We start from the raw sequence: 20,920 nt of genomic DNA, 5'->3' as shown, positions 1-20,920 counted from the left end.
TAAAGATTGTGAAATATGATGATTAAACAATCAAAAACGAGTAAAATTAGCACTGGCGCTACTACAGTATTAGCAACACTTAGAGTAGTACTTATTTACTGATTGTTAAGAGAACAAATCAACCTTCGTATTGCTCATTTACCTGTGCAGCTAAACACTCAAACAACAGCGAGCAGTCACAAGATAGCAGGAAAACAACCATCTAATTCAAAACAGCTAATCTTTGTTTTCTCCTCTCCAAGTTAATTCCTTGAATTCATTAGTGTCAGGACATTAAGCAGCGGAGGTTTGCCGCTATTAGCGCAGCGGCGCTGGTGGAGTTGCAAACAGCGAGCCACTTTGTCACACGAGTCAGCTCTGTGGCTGCACAAGTGTAGACACAGGTGATGGATTTATCTTCCTGGGAAAAAACAGCCTACACACGCACTGTAACTACACACACCTCGCAAACACACACTTATATGCAAGATAGGGCGCGCAAACGGCCTGCACCACTTGATAACATTGTCCGGCTTCTCTGTATAGAAATCTGTTGAGCTTGTTTGTTTGATTAGATGAATGCTGAGGTAAAATAACACAATCCATTGACTACTACTGTAGAAAGCAATGACACAGCAATGTGTGAAGAGTATCAAAAACTCTAAGGCAAGGGTGTCCAGGCTACAGCCCGTTGTCTAGTTTTTATCGGCCAGCAGCAAATTATGAAAATATCTTTGACTATGGACCACACAAGAAGCTTAAATTCTGCCTGCATTCTGTTGCACTTCCCAGCTTTAACACTAGATGAAGCTAGCGCTAAAACAGTGCCTCTGCATTAGCTAAGAGGTCAATACTTAATATGTTGAAATCAATTCATGAAATTGTAGAATTTCAGCATACAGGTAGTCCCCAGGTTACGAACATCTTCCGTTCCTATGCTGGCGATGTAACCTGAAACGCCACATAAATCGGAGTTAACCCTTTAAGTACCCCTAACTAACCCCCAAACCTCAAGATAACTATCAATAAACATGTATTATACGTCATCGTACCGTCCTCACTAAGACGTTGGAGCTAAGACTAGCTAGACAGCGAGCTCAACTCCGGAATGACGATGTCAAACGTCTAAACGGTTTGCTCACTTTATTTAGCTGCTCGTGACATCAACACTTGCAGACTGAAACTAAAATTTTTAAAATTAAATCAGTTTCATCCTTAATAACAGCAATTCAAAATTTGTATATATAAATAGCAGCTGATACAGCAATAACAATCAACACAAACAATTAGGCTTTAGCATGTATAAGTTAGCATCTGCACATCATCAAAAACAATCACATAAACTCTTATTCCCTCATGCAGGTTCGAACACACACACTAGTGACGTATACATTACTGTTATATATTTAGGGCAGCCTGTACAAGGCAGCGCCAATAGTGAAGAAATGGAAAGTTATTTATTGGCCTCTGATCGAGCTGATAACTCACTTGAATGACTTTGTTACCCTGTGGCAGATTTACACAAATGAAAAGTCAATGAACACAAAGCCACAAGGCTTGATACAATCTGCCTGGAAAATATCAGTTTCACATCTTTCTGTGTTTGTACACACATCGTCGTTTAATCAGCGAGGGATTAAAAATATAATTTTGTGCAATGCAAAATATAAAACGGTAAAAACGTAAAAAGTGTTTTCCTGTACATAATAAATACAGTAGATGAACTAATGATGTATTTTGAGCAGTATAATGCTGACGTGCTACAATCGAAATGTAAAGTAGGAATCCAACAGACCGAATCACTATCACCTCAGCTGGTTGCACAATAATTTGTTTCATGATATGATTTATCAACAATCAATTCCTCTGGAATTAAAAATAATAATAATTAATTGGTGTAATGCAGATCCCCAAAACAATCACTCAATGCAAGATTAGAAGCGGATAAAAATTGTTTGGTGCCTTGAGACAAGAGTGTGAGCTTTTTCACTGTCCAATTTTTGTTTTATAATTTCACATATGATTGTGCTTCAGACTTCCATCATTAGTACTTACCGTAATTTTCAAACTATAAGATGCTACTTTTTTTACATCATTTTGAATCTTTCGGCTTATACTCCAGCACGGCTTATTTGTTGATTTACTGGGTTAATAGGTAGCACTTTATTTGACAGCGGCGTCATAAGACTGCCATAAGACCGTCATAATTATGACATGACACGATCATGGGCATTAATGAATGCTCATGACCGACGTCATTACGTGTCATTTGGCAAATTACGTCACTGACTCAATTTATGTCCAACTCCGATCTTTTACAACCATTCAAAGTGAGATAATTTGCCAAATGACACAAAATGACATCTGCCATGAGCATTCATTAATGCTCATGGCAGTGTCATGTAATGGTCTTATGGCAGTCACTGTCAAATAAAGTGTTACCGAATACACTAACTAGCATGTAATGAAACAACTGGAACAGTAACTGAAGAAATAATTAGCACAGAACATGAATTTTAATTGTTTTTTATATCTGTATTGCTGCAATGCATGCTACGAGGCATGTTGGATGACAACAGTGTTTACAGCAGGTGGCAGCAGAGGTTGACTGTCTCCTCCAAGGGAGCAGTGATGGCCAAATGAAGCTTCTTGAAGCAATGAAGCTTGCATTTGTAGCCCAGAGAAAAAAATGTAGAAGCGTAATACCCAATAACAACACTAGAGGGCATGAGCGACATTTGAAAAGTAATTGTTAGTCAGGGACTCACAGCTTGCGCACTTCCATTTTGAACGTTAACATTTCCAACTGAGGGGACAAAGTTTTGTTCATTCCAGAAAAAAAATAAAAAGATAAAGAAAAGCAAATTGACAGATGCGTCAACTGCAGCTGTGTAGTGTCTGTTGCTTAGTGCGAATTCAGACAGTCGCGTGGTGAAAATATTGAGCAGAGACCACTCGGTAAGATGTGGAAACACAATTCACCAATGCTAAATTTACATTTATGGCTAACTGCTAGGACCTTATTTCTACAGGCCAAAAGCCTTGTATGAGACGAAGAGGACCAGGCATCGTCAGTTAAGACTATTCAGTGAGATATTTTTCTTCGAATGTACTGCTGTTTAAAATGGTACAATATATATTTTCCATTTGAAAGGAAAAGAAATGTAATTTATGTTTTTGTGTTATGGAAAACGTATCATTTACAGTATTGCATTCAAAACGCTTTTGAAAGCGTAATTAACATTTTTGTGTAAAAAATGTATCATTTCTTGCATACAAAAACGTTGTGAATAAATAGAAGTTTAATTATTGAGTGTTTACACTCAGTATTGTTGAAAAAGTTGTACAACAATGAAATGGTAAAGTAACCCAAGACCTGTGTTAAATACAGGGTTTTTTTTTCTGATTGGGAAAAAAAAGAAAGATCATTAGAGAGGATTCAACGATGGCGAGCTACCCAGAGTGATTTGAAGAATCAAGAACATCGAAAATTTTTGAATAACAGACGGACTGTCTGTCTAGTAGGATTGTGTCAGTCATCAGACTGATACAGCGGGGCAAATGAGTATTTAGTCAACCACTAATTGTGCAAGTTCTCCCACTTGAAAATATTAGAGAGGCCTGTAATTGTCAACATCGGTAAACCTCAACCATGAGAGACAGAATGTGGAAAAAAAAAAAACACACAAAATCACATTGTTTGATTTTTAAAGAATTTATTTGCAAATCATGGTGGAAAATAAGTATTTGGTCAATACCAAAAGTACATCTCAATACTTTGTAATGTACCCTTTGTTGGCAATAACGGAGGCCAAACGTTTTCTGGAACTCTTCACAAGCTTTTCACACACTGTTGCTGTTATTTTGGCCTATTCCTCCATGCAGATCTCCTCTAGAGCAGTGATGTTTTGGGGCTGTCGTTGGGCAACACAGACTTTCAATTCCCTCCACAGATTTTCTATGGGGTTGAGATCTGGAGACTGGCTAGGCCACTCCAGGACCTTGAAATGCTTCTTACGAAGCCACTCCTTTGTTACCCTGGCTGTGTGTTTGGGATCATTGTCATGCTGAAAGACCCAGCCACGTCTCATCTTCAATGCCGTTGCTGATGGAAGGAGATTTTCACTCAAAATATCTCGATACATGGCCCCATTCATTCTTTCCTTTACACAGATCAGTCGTCCTGGTCCCGATGTAGAAAAACAGCCCCAAAGCATGATGTTTCCATCCCCATGCTTCACAGTGGGTATGGTGTTCTTCGGATGCAATTCAGTGTTCTTTCTCCTCTAAACACGAGAACCTGTGTTTCTACCAAAAAGTTCTATTTTGGTTTCATCTGACCATAACACATTCTCCCAGTCCTCTTCTGGATCATCCAAATACTCTCTAGCGAACCGCAGACGGGCCTGGACGTGTACTGGCTTCAGCAGGGGGACACGTCTGGCAGTGCAGGATTTGAGTCCCTGGCGGCGCATTGATAGTAGCCTTTGTTACTGTGGTCCCAGATCTCTGTAGGTCATTCACTAGGTCCCCCCGTGTGGTTCTGGGATTTTTGCTCACCGTTCTTGGTGTCATTTTGACGCCACGGGGTGAGATCTTGCATGGACCCTCAGATCGAGGGGGATTATCAGTGGTCTTGTATGTCTTCCATTTTCTAATAATTGCTCCCACAGTTGGTTTCTTTACACCAAGCGTTTTACCTATTCCCAGCCTGGTGCAGGTCTACAATTTTGTCTCTGGTGTCCTTCGACAGCTCTTTGGTTTTGGCCATAGTGGAGTTTGGAGTGTGACTGACTGAAGTTATGGACAGGTGTCTTTTATACCGATAATGAGTTAAAACAGGTGCCATTAATACCTCGTTAGGAGAAGTTAGATTTCTTTGACAGCCAGAAATCTTGCTTGTTTGTAGGTGACCAAATACTTATTTTCCACTCTAATTTGGAAATTCTTTAAAAATCAAAAAATGTAATTTTCTGTTTTTTTTTCCACATTCTTTCTCTCATGGTTGAGGTTAACCCATGTTGACAATTACAGGCCTCTCTAATCTTTTCAAGTAGGAGAACTTGCACAATTGGTGGTTGACTAAATACTTAATTGCCCCACTTTACATTTTTTTCCCCAAAGAGTGCACTCAAACGAACATTGGGGGAAAAAAACTATTGCAATAGTAAAACCTTAAGACATTGAATTAGTTGCCATTGCAACTACCGTAATATTAGAGGATTTAGACTTTCACAAAACAATTGACTGAGACCCAGCACAAGTAATTTTTTTGTTGTTGTTTTAAAGTTGTGTTTTTTATTACCAGTTCATTGTTGTTAAATGTTAAAATAATTTCATTGTATTGTTCTTTTTTTTAAAAAAAAATATACCGGTATAAATATACACAAAAAGGATACCAAATGCCTAAACCTGATGTTTGGTCATCGTATCTAAACTAGTAAACCGAACCTACAACACAGCTCCTATCGTTTTACATACAGAAGGATATAGATAGGGGCTACACAGCCAATTGGTTCAAAGCTTCATGGCGGTTCAATTGGTCTGATGACAGTCTTATGCTGCCGCTGTCAAATAAAGTGTTACCTGTTATCTTTGGTGTAAATATCCCATAACACAGTGAGGAAAGCTGCTGTTTATTGTCCAGTGTGGCTTATCTATGAACAAATGTCGTTTTTGTGTCAAATTTGGTGGGTGGCGACTTATACTCAGGTGCACCTTATTGTCCGAAAATTACAGTAATCAGTTGCTGGCGCAATTCATTCAATGCCAGTTTTTTTTCAGAGCCCCTAATCCCATATTGCCAGCCATTTTCAAACATTTTGTCTGATTAATTGATGTGGTAACTCATTGAGTGCTTTTGATGTTTTTAAGTAAAGTGCAAGTTGCAAACATTGATGTTCTGTATTTACTCAGTAAGACATTAAATTTCACATGGGACAAACAACAACTCTCTATTGCTGTATAGCAGGGCTGTCCAAACATTTTGCAAAGGGGGCCAGATTTGGCGTGGTAAAAATGTGGGAGGCCGACCTTGGCTGACGTCCTTTATGTAGAACAATATATTTAAGCAAAATTTAGCAAGCCATTCAGTGTGTCACATTTGCTTTATTATTTTTTTTAATGAATAATTTCAACAATCTCGCAACTAGCCTTTGCGGCGTTCTCTTTCGACTCTCGGGCTCTTGCGAAATACTACTGCTGTGAAATTAAACTAGCTTCAAGTTGCTTTAATTTCTCGCTGCGTATCTTCCCTGTAATGTTGTCGTACATGTCAGCGTGTCTTGTTTGGTAATATCGCCTCACATTGAAATCTTTAAAAACAGCGACTGTCTCTTTGCAAATGAGGCAAGACACAGTTGTTGCGTATTTTAGTGAAGAAATAGTCCAATTTCCACCTATCCTTGAAGCGTCGGCCGTCACAGTCAACTTTTTTTTGTTGATTGTCGCCATTTTAGAAAATTGGAAGTAGAGGGTCACACGGAGTAATGTTGCTTAGCCCTTAAATACCTGCAACATGAAGCAATTATCAGAGAATCCCAAAATTTGAAAAATAAGGTCCTAATGAAATCTTTTTTTCAAATTTGTGAAAAGAAAAGTCAAAATGAATATGTGTAATAAGCGCTCTAATATCTATAACCCATGTTAAATCAGTTTTTTTTCTTATGGAACCTGCAGATGCATGTGTTGACTTGCATCCATCTTTTTTTTTTTTTTTCCAAAAAGAAATGTCAAAATTCTAAATTAGTCTGAAAATCATGAAATTTTAGGTGTATCAAATGTGATTGATACATTTGGCAATAAAGGGTTAAAGTGCTGCTGCCTTTTAGTGGGTAAATGAGGAGCAGCATTTCGTGTGTAAGTTACTTCATATGCTGGTTGCAGTACTGCTGACCAATTTATCAAGTCTTTGTGCGGGCCAGATGTTCTTGATTTTATGACAGAGGCTGGAGGCCGGATGAAATTTGACCACGGGCCACATTTGGCCCCCGGGCCAGACTTATACGTATATTGATGCACTGTGTTTAATGGTAATTACCTTTAATCTTTCAAATCTGAGGCAGATGGCAGAATGTAATCTCGGGTCAAGGCTATGACTAACTATTGATCACTGCGGGAAGTGACAGTAAATCTCGATGACACTTACTGGCCAATGAAATGGCAGAAACTTCTGCACCACTGGTCAGGATTTTGCAGCGTAGGGGAGGGATTTCTGAAAGAAAATCAGAAAAGATGACAAATTAAAAGCAATCCGCATCTTCTTGGTGAGTCACACGGGACTAACTGCCTTCCAATGACATGACAGAAGCAGAGTATCTTCAGTCAGCTGACAAATGATGGCTGGCACAAGCTCAGAGGGACATTTTGGGAAAGAGTTGGTCGCTGTCCAGCTTTGTAAGTGACTCAGTGTGTACTTGGCAGGCAGCATCTGTGACTGGGAGCTCTAAGTTATGGGAGCGAGTCTCGCCTCTGTCAGCAGCATTCATGGAGGCCATTTATAATGAGGTCGGCACTCTTCACGTGGTCTCTTTGACAGTAACAGTGGTGATTTTAGATTATGAATAACGGCGGGGCACCAATCATTTAGGTAGAGCACGTACCTGGAAACTACAGTACTATGCGTGGGTGTGTTTTTATCAATCTCATTTCTTTTCCAGTAGCAATTAACTTAAGTATTAGTCTAAAATTGTATTGTTGCTCCAATCTTATTTACTGCCAGTGACAGCGAGATGCGTCCAGGCCACTTTTGATTGGGGATTGGCGACCAGACCATTTGAACTGGGAGAGTTGGAGGAGAATGATCATATTTCATATTCTGCAATTAAATGCAATTAATCTATCAGTGTATTCATGGGATTCAAGTTTTTTTGTAACTTCAGACCAAAGCTTGTTACATGCTTCTGTACGATTGACAGTAATCGACAGACAGTCTATTAGAACTGGGAGGTCTGGTCGTGAATGATAATGCTTAATTTTTGAGTATTAATCTCAATTAATCCATTTGTACATTCATGTAATCGAACTTTTTTGTAAGATCAGACCAAAGCTTGAAACAAATCATATTTCAGTACCATTGACAACAATAGACAATCAGTCCATTTCAACTGGGAAGGCTGGCAGTGACTGAATATGTTTCATAATAGGGCGCTTTCACACCAGCACTGTTTGGTCCTTTTTAAAGGGGAACCACGGATAGAAAGACTTGTAGTTCTTAAAAGACACACGTTATTATGAGTTAAAATATTTTGATATTAAAACCACTCTTGATGTTTTCGTTTTTATACAATTTGTAAAATTAGTTTAACTAGTAGGTCGCCATTCTTGCTGATGTAGCAGGGCGGTGACGTCACTGGGTTACGCTGCCGGGCTTCCAGAGTATGACTCTAAACATGTCATCTTTTCAGCCCTTTCAATTTGAACCATAGGCGGAGTTTGACTTGTGGGGCAGGGGGGGCACAATATGTTTATGACCCCAAAATGCAGTGTAAGCAATAAAATTAACTTCCAAGAATATTTAAAAAAATAAGTTGACAATGAGTGTTTTTGTTTCCCATGATTCTTGAGGGGAATTCTAAATCAGGCTGCTTAGGCAATACTTTTCGCCAAGATCGTCATCCATTGAATTTGGTACGCCTGCCGGTGTCATGCCAATGTAGTTACCCCAGTCCAAAATTTGTATCCCCTGGGCGGAGCCATATCGAGGTAGATTTGGGTCTTTATGATTCTTTATTTTATTTTATTTTATTTTTATTTATTTATTTTCCCTTCAGGCATGACAAATCCAAACAAACATACAGCATTTATATGTGTTTACAATTAATTCAACCCGAAAAGAAAAGGGCTGACGGGAGAAGCCGAAACCCGACCCCAGTATACCATATAGGACGCAGAAAATGCGTCCTTCGCCTTCAAGTGTCTTTTTCATTCCCAAAAAAGTTGCTTCAATTAAAAAAAAGTTGCTTCAATCAAAATATATATTTTCAACCAAAAAAAAAGTCACTTCAATCAAAAAAAATGTGTTTGAATGCAAAAATTAATTTGAAACTCAAAAAAAAATGCATGTGAAAGCTATTTTTCTTTGATTAATTTTTTTTTTTTTTTTTTTTTGATTGAAGTAAAGTTTTTTTTTTTGATTGAAGCAACTTTTTGATTGAATTATTGTTGATTTGTGTTTGGGCCACATTTTGGCTAGGACATTTTGCTCTTTATTATTCAATCAAAAAATAAGTTGCTTAAAAAAAAATTTTTTTCAAAAAGAAAAATCACTTCAATCAAAAAAAGAAAATTTTCAATCATAGAAAATAGTTTTTGAATGCAAAAAAATATTTGAGATTGAAAAATTTGCATTTGAACACTTAATTTTTCATTGAAAAAGTTTTCTTTGCTTTTTGTGTTTGGGTCATATTATGTTTAGGACATTTGTGTCTAAATCATTCAATCCCCCAAAAAGTTGCTTCAATCAAAAAAAAATATATTTTCAATCAAAGAAAAAAATCATTAAAAAAATTTTTTTTTTCTCTTATATACACATTTTCTAAATTATATGCACAGTAAATGAAAAATATTTCGACCCATTATAAAAATAAGTTTTCATATTCATTTCATTCAACTTATATATATATATATATATATATATATATACATTGACAGTGTATCAAATACTTGTTCTCCCCACTGTGTGTATATGTATATATATATACATATAGGAAAGTCAATTACATGCAATGACACTTTTCGGCCACCGGGAGGGGGGCCCCACTTAAAATCCACTTATGATTTGAACCCATGAGGAACATTATTTAGATACTTCACAAAACGAGTGGCAAAAGCAAAATGAACAGGAAAGATAGGATGAGACGAGACAAAAGTAGGACAAAACCTGTGTTCTGCCAAAATGTGCTACACCGGCAAAATATCCAACAGGAGGCAAATTTGACACCCAAAGTACTACCGTACACTTTCAGCTTGTTTTGTTTAGATGTATACAGACAAAACATACAAAAGATGCAGGGCACAAGGAGACATACAACCATTCACGCACATGCTCATACCGACGGACAATTTAGAGTGTTCAATCAGCCTACCATGCATGTTTTTGGGATGTGGGAGGAAACCCACGCAGGCACAGGGAGAACATGCAAAGTCCACACAGGAAGGCTGAAGCCTGGGATTGAACCCTTGATCTCAGAACTGTGAGGCAGACGTGCTAACCACTCAGCCACCATAACATATTTATATAATAACATATTTTAGTAAAAGAAAACAATTGTGGCTTATTAGAGCATACAAGTCTTTAAGTCCGAGGTTCCTTTTAAACGGACCAGTTCTTTTTCTCAGATAGTCCGCTTCATTTTGTAAATGTGAACGCGCATTCGAACTTGGGCCAAACAAACGACCCCTGGTCCGTTTAAAAATCGTCGGTCTCGGTCCGCTTGAAGCGCACCCTACTTCGCTTGTGAATGCAAGCAGAGCAGGGTGCGCTTAAGCTACATTATGTGCGCTTAACACTCCCTCCCTTCCCGGGAGGGAGGCAATTCCTCTTTTAAATTTGTCCAATCAATGAGTGCACCTTTCTTACACGTGATGCTACTCAGAAAGTTCGGTTGGCGCAGTGTGAATACTGAACCTTTTCAACAAGTCATTTGCTTGTGTTGTTGCCAGGTAGCTCTCCAATCGGACCCTGGTCCTCTTGGTCTGGTGTGAAAGTGTCCTGAGTCACGTTTAACTCAGTGTTGTTTTTGTCAACGATGACAATAACGAAAATATTTCCTCAGCGAACAATTTTTTCATGACGATGACGTCACAATGATGCACATAATAAGATGGACGCCAGTTGTTGTCTGATGACACGAAAACGAGATGAAAATAGCGCCATAGTTTCCGTCATAAATCCACAATTTGTGATATTTTGTTATTGTATTGTATCGCATTCAGCAGTGTTTTGTCGTGTAACTCATGTGCCGTGCTGTGCCCCTCCCCCGAACCACACACACACTTAAGCGTGTGCCTATTCCAGGCTCCTTTTGTGAAACGTGTCAGGTGCTGCTTGGTAAGTTTTTTTTTCTTATCTGGGCTATGCCATGTTGCTTTAGCCTTTAAAGGTCTGTGCTGAGTGATAATCACACACTAAACTAAGTTGTAGTGTTAGCATAGCGTTCGCATTAGCATTAGCATTTAGCGGTGACTCGGTGTCTTCTTAAACTCTTGGAAAACATTTTACATACAGTTCGTGGCGTCCAGGTGAATTTAATTAATTGCAAATAATGTGCTGTTTTCCTGCTGCGTGTGTATTATCACCAGTGTTTGTTCTTTAAAAAAGTAATTAATTACAGTTACAAATTCCTTCTCCCAAAAAGTAATTGCGTTAGTATCTCAGTTACCTGAATGTAAGAGTAATTAGTTACTTGACAAAGTAACAGGTGATAATTTTCATGGTTTTTTTTTTTCTTTTTAAAAAAAAAAAAAAAAAGGTCACACAATCTTAAGTTTAAAGGGTTTTTGGGACAATTGGCCCTAGCCCAATTCTTTACCCTAAACTTAACTGGACACAGGGGTATTGCGGATATTGCGATAACTAGATAATAACCTTTGCTATGCTGTGGAAGTCATTTAATGTTGTGAATCAACTTTTAAAGATTTTAAAATTGCTCCCGTTATTGCATTAGTTCCCTTCCGTCTATTTTCGACATGTGTAAGTTTTAAAACTGTTTCATCATTTAAAGATAGATTTAAGTTAAATTTTGCCGATTTAGGAGCATTTTAGATAAAAAGTTACTGAGAGGTTCGCTAGGAAGGTTCGCTACAACAGAGCCTTCATGAGAAGTCTACTGCTTTAAGATGGCGGCTGTTTACTAACGCATCTAGTTCTTTATTATATATGTTGCTAATGCCGCCGTGTCTGTCATTTGAATCTAGTTCTGAATATATGCGATATCTACCGAAATATCATGTGGGCGTAGTTTGTAGGCTATCGGCTACAGTCAGGTATTATTGGAGCCACCTAGCATAGTAGCATCGCGTCTGCAACGGCGTCACACTCCCTTGCCTCCTCCCCACTCCTGCTCTGCTCTCTCATCTCCGTGAGTCCGTCTTTTTCCAGACCTTTCTCGCATCAGTCAACAAACATCGTAACGCATAGTAACGCACGCTTTTCCCGCCTCAGTAACGGTAACGGCGTTGCCAAGATGAGAAAAGTAATTAATTAGATTACTCACTACTGAAGAAAATAATGCCGTTATTAACAACAGTGATTATCACCATGAAAATGGCGATGTCCTTGTAGACTCTATAGTTATGTCTGTCATGTTCATTCAAAACTGTTGGGAACCTTTATTTATTTATTTATTTATTTATTTATTCATGGACTAAAACTTTTGAAGTTTATAGACAAAAACATTTTGAGAATTGTCGACTAAAACTAGGCGATATTTGAGTTTTCCTTGACTAAACCTAGACGAAGACGAACACATTTTGAAATGACTAAAATATGACCAAGACTAATAAGTATTTTCGTGCAAAAGACTTAGACGAAAATTAAAATGGCTGCCAAAAACAGCACTGGTTTAACCTATCATATAGATTAATATGATTCAACTTTTTTCTTTCTCAAATTAAAGCTTGAAACAGATTTGTAACAGATCATTTTTCAGTAGCAGCGATAGATCAATCCAGTATGACTGGGAGGGATGGCAGCATTTAACTGTTCAGCCCTCCCTGTCAAAATAGATCGGACCTTTATTGCCGTTAGTGGCAGCCTATGAGTAAACAATAGTCATCATTTCCTGTGTGTGTCATTTCTAAGAAAGCTGTCAGAGTTAATTGGTCCTAAACAAACCACAGGAAAGCATATTCTTCTGATATAGTGACTCATTTTTGGGAGGTTGAGCTGATGTTAAGCAACAGAACCTCTCACTTTATACAGCTCTGAACCATGAAGAATTCAGGCAGCCAATCCTTTGCAAAGTGTAGATCAAAGCCGGCAAAGTGACTGCTTGAATAGAACCTCTAATGTGAGCCCGCAGACATGTTCTCGCCTTGACGTCGTACCACACATGCACATACGTTACAAGAATATGTCAATATAAAAATGCGCACACTGCCGATAAGGCTCTCAAGCGTGGTTATTGTGCCTAGAAAATTCAGGCACTTTTATTTTTACCATTTTCTTATTGGCGAGAGTAGAAGCTCATATTGTCAACACAAATGGCTTATTCAAATCACGGACTGGGCCGAGCTGGTACTGTCAAGTCGCTCCTCGTTATGGATTGAGGCGAAATCAGAGAGGTGTCAAAGGCACTTGACGGCTGGCGCTAAGCCTCGCAAAAAGACAAAAATGAGACCAAAGAAATATTTTAGTGCGGTACTCAGTATGCAGCGTTCATAATCCTTCACATCCCACAGAATGTTGTATCTCTTGTGCTTGTTATTTAACTGTTGCTTTTTTTTTAATGTTGCCATCAACTTTGTACTTTTATGTATCTCAGAAATAAGAAATTCTGCCTCGGAAAAGATGATAAAAGTTCCTTGGCGCTGCTTTATCTTGTCACGACAAGTCCTATCATTTAATCGTCTTTTCCCTTACTCACTCACTGTGACACCTGCTTAGATGGATGCATGTTAGTGACTAATTTCTTTCATGATCTGCCCCAACAAACACAACCTTGGCCTGCGTTCGCCTCTAACCTTTACACAGCATTATACACACACACACACACACACACACACCCTCAGTTTGATGTTGCATGGACAATGCGAGGCATCGCACCGGAGAGAAAATTGACTCGAGATATTAACCTTGCGCATATTAAATATCACAGGCCATATTTGTATTTGTAATTAATTTTGCAGTTGATGATTTTACAACTTTACCCTCTGTCATGCTCCATTACCTTCACTCTCAGATATTATGAGCTCACATCTGTCACTAACACTGCAGCACACTCAATTAATCAAAAAGAGGCGGAAAGAAGGGAAATCGAGGGAAAGGCGTCTTCTCAAGCACTGTAATAGAGCAGCCGGGTCTGAGCACGGCCTACAGACGCGTGAATGTGCTTCAAGTAGCTCATATTTCAGAAGCGTAAAGAGACCACGCACGAAGGTGACCGCAGTTCATGTAGCTGACGGGATGTTTATTGCCTTCTAGGCTTAAAAGTCACTTCCATCTGGACACAAATTCCCATCGTGGTATCATAACAATGTCAAGCCAAAAGTCTATGTTATTAGATACCCTAATCACAGTGTCATGTGATAACAATGGGTTCACGCAGGAATGATTGGACTAATGTCGATGGATGCTGCAGATGAAAATAATTCAGCTGATAAGGCAGGCAGCATATTAGTCAATATTGTGAAAAGATTTTTCATCCACATTTGGTCATCGAGAAACATCAGTGAGTTGTTGGCTTTTTCTTCCAAACATTTTTCAAAACATAACAGGACTGTTTCAAAAAGGTTTTTCTTTAATGTGGCGTCAATATCAGAGATGGGTAGTAACGCGTTACATGTACCATTTTACCTTTACTTGAGTGACATTTTGAGAAAAATCAAATTTGTAAGCATTTACTCACAATGTTACTCATTTTACTTTTCATTACTTTTACTTGAGTAATATTATTTTGAAGTAACGCTACTCTTACTTGAGTACAATTTTTGGCTACTCCACCCACCTCTGGTCAATGTTTAAGAGTGCAAGAGTTTCTTCCCACATATTCTAAACAAGACATTTTAGTTCATTAAGACTGAATTTGAGTGTGAATGATGATCTGTTTATGTGTCCTGCTCCCTCTCGTGGTATGCAAAATTCTGAATAAAGGTACCGATTTCAATGAAACTGAGTGGACAAAAATTTGGATGGCATTTCAGTTCTTATGGATATCAAGCTCAGTAAAAATAATAAACATTTACAAAAGGCTCCAATTTAGTATTTTTCAAACCTCAATTCTTTTGCTAGTAAATGCTCTAAACGTCATATTATTTAATCGCAAGTAGGGCTGCAGCTATCGATTATTTAAGTAATTGATTAATCGATCAATTAGTTAGTTCGAATAATCGGGTAACCAGATTAGGAACATTTAATGTGTTGCAGAATACATTTTAGGAGATGTAAAACAAAGGCTTGCTACGATTGCACTTTCAATAGAGCATTAAATGCTCATACTAAACAAAATTCCTTAGTGCTTTTTCAAACTATGCAGAATAGCGTACCGCACAAATGCTATTTTTAGACCGCAAGGCTGAGTGACGTGACCATCGTAAACCAGAAGGGGGTCAACATAGAAGCGCGCAACATTTAAATGTTCTTCCAAATCTTTACCAGTGAATTTGGCACCAGGGACATCATTTTCGGACAGAATTGGTAGGTTTAGCTCGGTAAACATCTTGTTTGTACACTACTTACAGGCATCTAGGATGAGGGACAAACACAAGTTTGACCCCCCCTAGCAACAGTTGTTAACGTCATGAATATTAATGAGCAAAGGTGGCATGTTACGTGCGGTACGCTATTGCACTTTCAATTCATAAGAACAATAAATGCATTGAAAACTAAATTAAAATATCCGAGTTTAGCCTCAAACAGTATAAAAAAAAACCAGTGGCGCCTCCAGATTTTTTTCATAGGGGTGGCCAGATGGGGCCACTTAAAATCTTGGGGTGGCCAAAACTAAAAGCCCTAATTTCAGGTTTTCATTATATTATTGCAGTAAAAAGGTCAGGGGAAAACTATCAGAAAGACTTAAGGACACGGCTACTGATATTCTTTGGTGTATTGTGTAATATTTGATGTTACTAATGATTTAATGTGCATAGTCCATAACTGTCCAGTCAACATTTTGAGTTCCACAACAATTCTGTTTTATTGTGTTATGTATATATTAGGCATAGGGTGTACATTTAACTCGGGCTGTAAAACGATTAAAATTTTTAATCGAATTAATCACAGCTTAAAAATGAATTTATCATAATTAATCGCAATTCAAACCATCTCTAAAATATGCCATATTTTTCTGTAAATTATTGTTGGAATGGAAAGATAAGACGGATATATACATTCAACTAGGCATGTGCCGGTATGATATTTTGACGGTACGATAACCGTGAGCAAAAATACCGCGGTTTTACGGTATCACGGTATCACGGTATTGCAATTATGGCTCCAAAAATTTTTGAGATGTATGGGTTTTAAAAAAAAAACTTTTTTCCATTGAACAGGATTTTTTTTTTTTTTCAGGCCATAGTTGCAAATTGGAACATGAATATATTGTTAAAATAAATAATCAATAAATTAAAAAAAATAAAATAAAATTAAACTAAATAATATAACTTATAGACTATACTCACAGCCACAGCTCAAGTTGCTCAAGATTAGAGCAAGAACAAAATAATTTCTATAAAAAAGTAAAAACACTTCTGAATAATTTTTTTAAAAAATTTATACTGCATGACTTTTTTTTTTTGAGGGTGGAAAAGCTTAAGTGAAGTTTTGCCATTTTCAGCCACTGTCTCAACTCTAGTCTACATGATGTCATGCCTTTGTGTTAAAAAGAACATAATTCATTAGTTAGTTAAAAATGTATAAGTTAGTTAAAATGTCAATATTGTTGTGGAAAGGTTTCATCTTCTTAAAAAAAAAAAAAAAAAAAAAAAAAAAAAAAACATTGGGAGTGAGACCTCTCCTTGATCCAGCGAACGTGGATTTGTGCTTAGGGCAAGATCATCTTTCGCAATTAGCGATCTTTGACACTATCACTTTTTCCCCTTCATTCAAGCGAATCAAGCTTGTTTTCTCACTCTGCGGCTGTCACACTTGACGAAGTTGCTCTCCCAGCTAAGCCTAGGCTAACATTCATCTTTGTAAGCTTTTAGTCAGTTTGTATATTGAATTTGAAAGGAAAATGTGTGTTTTGTTTTTGGCGAACTTTTTCCATGGTGTTAATCTGTTGAAGCTACTCACATGGAAAAATCTAATTGTACAACATTTTAAATGTATTCATTTTGTATATTACACTTACCACGATTTGAGAGCTCAATAAATTGAAGAACAGTACGCTTTATGTTTGGTGTATTTATTTTTGGGTTAGCTGGCTGGCTAGCCGACAGCGTCACTTTCACACACAACAACAAACGGAAGGGGGTGAGCGCTGCTGCGCCAAGCCGCTTCTGGCTGCATTTTTGACACAAGAAAAATAGCGAATACCGTATTACGGTCTGACGGAAAATTTTAGTGGTTTTGAAACCGCGACGTTTTCACACCACGGTAAACCGTGAAACCGGTAACCGGCACATGCCTGCATTCAACATACTGTACATAAGTACAATATTTGTTTATTATGACAATAAATCCACAAGATGGCATTAACATTATTAACATTCTTTCTGTGAAAGGGATCCACGGATAGAAAGACTTGTAATTCTTAAAGGATAAATGTGAGTTTGTATATTGTGACTAAATATTGCCATCTAGTGTATTTGTTGAGCTTTCAGTAAATGATACTGTAGCAACTTAACTGTTCTGCCCAAATGCATGATGGGAAGTGGTGCAACCATGACTATGTGTGGTGGCTGCAAATGCTATATCTTCTCTGTGTTGGTTACACTACAGGGTGTTAAGAAAAAGATCAACTCCTGTCATTCTTCCCCACGTCGCTTCCCACAATATTTACAGTTGCTGTGGGAGAGATGACAAAGCTTTTGCCAATTAAAAGCACGGCCCCAATGAATGCTTGTATCTACTCCACTCACTTGACTCTGCCTTTTATCTCTGTATATACGCAAAACGGTGCCATTGTAGGCTGTTTGCGACAATGCGTGAACGAGTCGTACCGCGAATGCGTTAATTGCAATAAATATTTTCATGTGATTAATTTAAAAAATTTAATTACCGCTGCTGAATGCAATAAATTTGACAGCCCTACATTTAATAAAAGATGAATGCATTCATTTGTGATGAAATGCATAACTGATGCTACAACCATCTAACGATATACTGGCAAGCGGGGTGGCCAACCAATTTATAACACAAATTCCCACAGAAAACTGCTAAATATACCTCTAACCTAAATTACAAATGCATAAACAATCATATTAGCTCAAACAAAAACTTGTGTTGGTCTTAACAGGGAGCATCTGGATCCAGCCATGTTAGATGAGTTATGTCATATTCATTGTTGCCACTAGAGGGCAGTGTATCCACCCAAATCAATCAAACTAAATCCAAACACTTTTAAAACAAGCCATTACAACGCCACTCTAATTAAACGAATCCTCTAAGCAGCAAAATTGGATTCGAAGGATTTTTCTAATCAAATTAATCGATTAATCGTCGCAGCACTTATCGCGGGCTCAGTCGAGTAGTGCATGAGAATCTCAAAATGAAATGTTCACTTTTTTTGTCAAGTACAGTTATGTAAAGATTTACCCGCATTTACCCGCTTTACTGCGCAATGTACGCTATGTCCATTTTTAAGCACATTGTGAACATTCAAACTGTGCATAATGTTACAATTTCTTGTAATATAGTTAATATCTTTTATGAGGAAAATCTTCTTATTGACAAACACTTAAGCTGACTACACTACTGCACTTTATGCTAGTTATTGTGATGGTACATGGAGAGCTTGGTTTTAACTAGGATAAAACCCAGACAAGCACACTCATGTAAACTGCACAGAAAAGTTGTTTGCACCACTACTCCTACTGCTGCCACTCAGTACAAAATAAATGTAAAGCAAGAACCTGATTTGCATGTATTTTTCTTGTCATATTTTGTGACGCCTGTTCCAGACATGAAATGTGTTACAGTGGATGGACATGACCAATAAGTCTATTTTCTGGAGAAGCATTGGAACGTACAAGCCAAGGACATTACTTGAGAGAAGGCACATTTCGGATAATACCTTGTGAAGCACTGAATAGGGAAAAGCCCAAGTTTTTATAATTATTAAAAGCTGCCAAGATGAATTCATCTGAGCTGGTCATGAATCACCCGCAGTGCCACTTCAAACGCAAAGGTGGAACACATTTCCCTATTTAGAAAGTCATTCATACAAGAGTCATCATTTACACCAGATTTCTTGGCGATTTTGTCTGCCGCGACGCAGTGGTGACAAAATATATTTGAGATAAATGACATGTTAACAGAATAATTTCACGGTTCAACACGTTGGCTGTGATTAATACGCCAAGCACCTCCGCACAGTTGCCGGTACCCTGCAAAAGGGCAAACTATCAAGAGAAGAAAGAAGTATATTTCATCCAGCCATTCAACCATTTTGCAGTTGCTCATTAAGGTCGCGGTGAGCTGGAGCCCAACCCTCAACACCCTGGAATGGTCACAGGTCAATCTCCATGAAGGCAAACCATTTACATGGATAATATAGCTAAATATAAAGTGGATACAGCTTAATAAGACTTCAAAAGGACTACTTCAACCTCTTGGACCATCCATTTCCTATTTCTATTTTTCAGAGACACCGAAACATTTGAATTTGAGCCCAATGCTGTATTAATGGTCTTGGAATTACAGAATTAGTGTAGTGATGTGCTGACTGTTGAAATGTGTGCATCTTTGAATTTTGTTTTTAATAATTACACTTAAATTAGTAAATTTTATTAGTTTTCAGTCAAACTATAGGAAAAACATTTCATTGGAAAGCAGATTTACCGCAATTTTCGGATTATAAGCCGCGACCTACCAAATTTGACACGAAAACGACATTTGTTCATAGATAAACCGTACTGGACTTTAAGCCGCAGCTGTCCTCACAGTATTATGGGATATTGACACCAAAAGATTAACCGCTATCGCTATATTTGACAGCGGCATCATTAGATCAAATGAACCAGCTTTGAACCAATTGGCTGCAAAGCTTCATTGCTTGAAGAAGCTTCATTTGGCCATCATTGCTCCCTTGGGGGAGACAGTCAACCTCTGTTGCCAACTGCTGTCAACACTGTTGTCGTACAACATACCTCCTGACATGCATTGCAGCACTACAGATGTAAATAACAATCAAACTCATGTGCTAATTATTTCTTCAGTCACTGTTCCATTTGTTTCATTAATTGCTAGTTATGCTATTTGGTAACACTTTATTTGACAGTGGCGCCATAACACTGTCATAAGACCATCTTAATTATGACATGACACTGCTTTGAGCATTAATGAATGCTTATGACAGATGTCATTATGTGTCATCTGGCAAATGATCTAATTTGAATGGATATGAAGATCCGAGCTGGACATAAATGGAGTTAGTGACATAATTCATAATGTCATTAATGCCCATGATGATGTGTTATGTCACAATTATGACGGTGTTATGGCAGTCTTATGACGCCGCTGTCAAAGTGTTACCTATTAACCCAAATAAATCACCAAATAAGCCACACTGGACTATAAACCGGCGGTTTATAGTCTGAAAATTATGGTAAATAGATTTGCACTTTCTAACATTTTTTTTCAATTCATTTCCATTGTGACAAATGTAAAGGAAATGAAAGTCCTTAAAATGAAAAATGTAAATGAAGTAAATGTAAGTAAACGTAAATGAAAGTCTATTTAGACTTTCATCCATTTATGTATATATACGTGAATTCATGGTATCAAGGTACTGTTGCTAATGTTGAAGTAAGTTGAGGAGCTTATTCACATTATTATCACCATTTGTGGACTCCTATTGCAAAAGTTGAAGTGAATTCGGGCAGTTCATTCAGACAAAAGCACTGTTTTTTTAATGCCAAGGTAACGATGTATAAGTAAGTTGGGAAGTTAATTTGGATATTAGTGCATTGTCACCATTCTATGGTAGGAAATTATAAACATATATATACAGTACTGCATATATTTTAGGGGGCAGCAGAGACAACTGGCTTATTTTCTCAGTCATACAGAAGGACAGCGAGCTCTACTGCCACCTTAAGGCCACTTGTGAGCCAAAGTGGC

At 37.8% G+C, this 20,920-nt stretch overlaps 1 protein-coding gene across 2 annotated transcripts in view; it reads right to left on the bottom strand.

The window, feature by feature from the left end:
• myo3b (myosin IIIB) overlaps positions 1-20,920 on the bottom strand; it is a 266,663-nt gene that overhangs the window by 217,729 nt on the left and 28,014 nt on the right. For both annotated transcript variants that reach the window (XM_057851974.1, XM_057851973.1), the window contains one exon: positions 7,127-7,192. In XM_057851974.1, coding sequence (XP_057707957.1) covers positions 7,127-7,192 — 66 coding nt within the window. The remainder of the gene's footprint in view (positions 1-7,126; positions 7,193-20,920) is intronic.

This window comes from Corythoichthys intestinalis, chromosome 12 (assembly GCF_030265065.1).
Source record: "Corythoichthys intestinalis isolate RoL2023-P3 chromosome 12, ASM3026506v1, whole genome shotgun sequence".
NCBI classification, from domain to species: Eukaryota; Metazoa; Chordata; class Actinopteri; order Syngnathiformes; family Syngnathidae; genus Corythoichthys; species Corythoichthys intestinalis.
The sequence above is the reverse complement of the archived record's forward strand: the minus strand, read 5'-3'. Positions and strand labels throughout refer to the sequence as shown.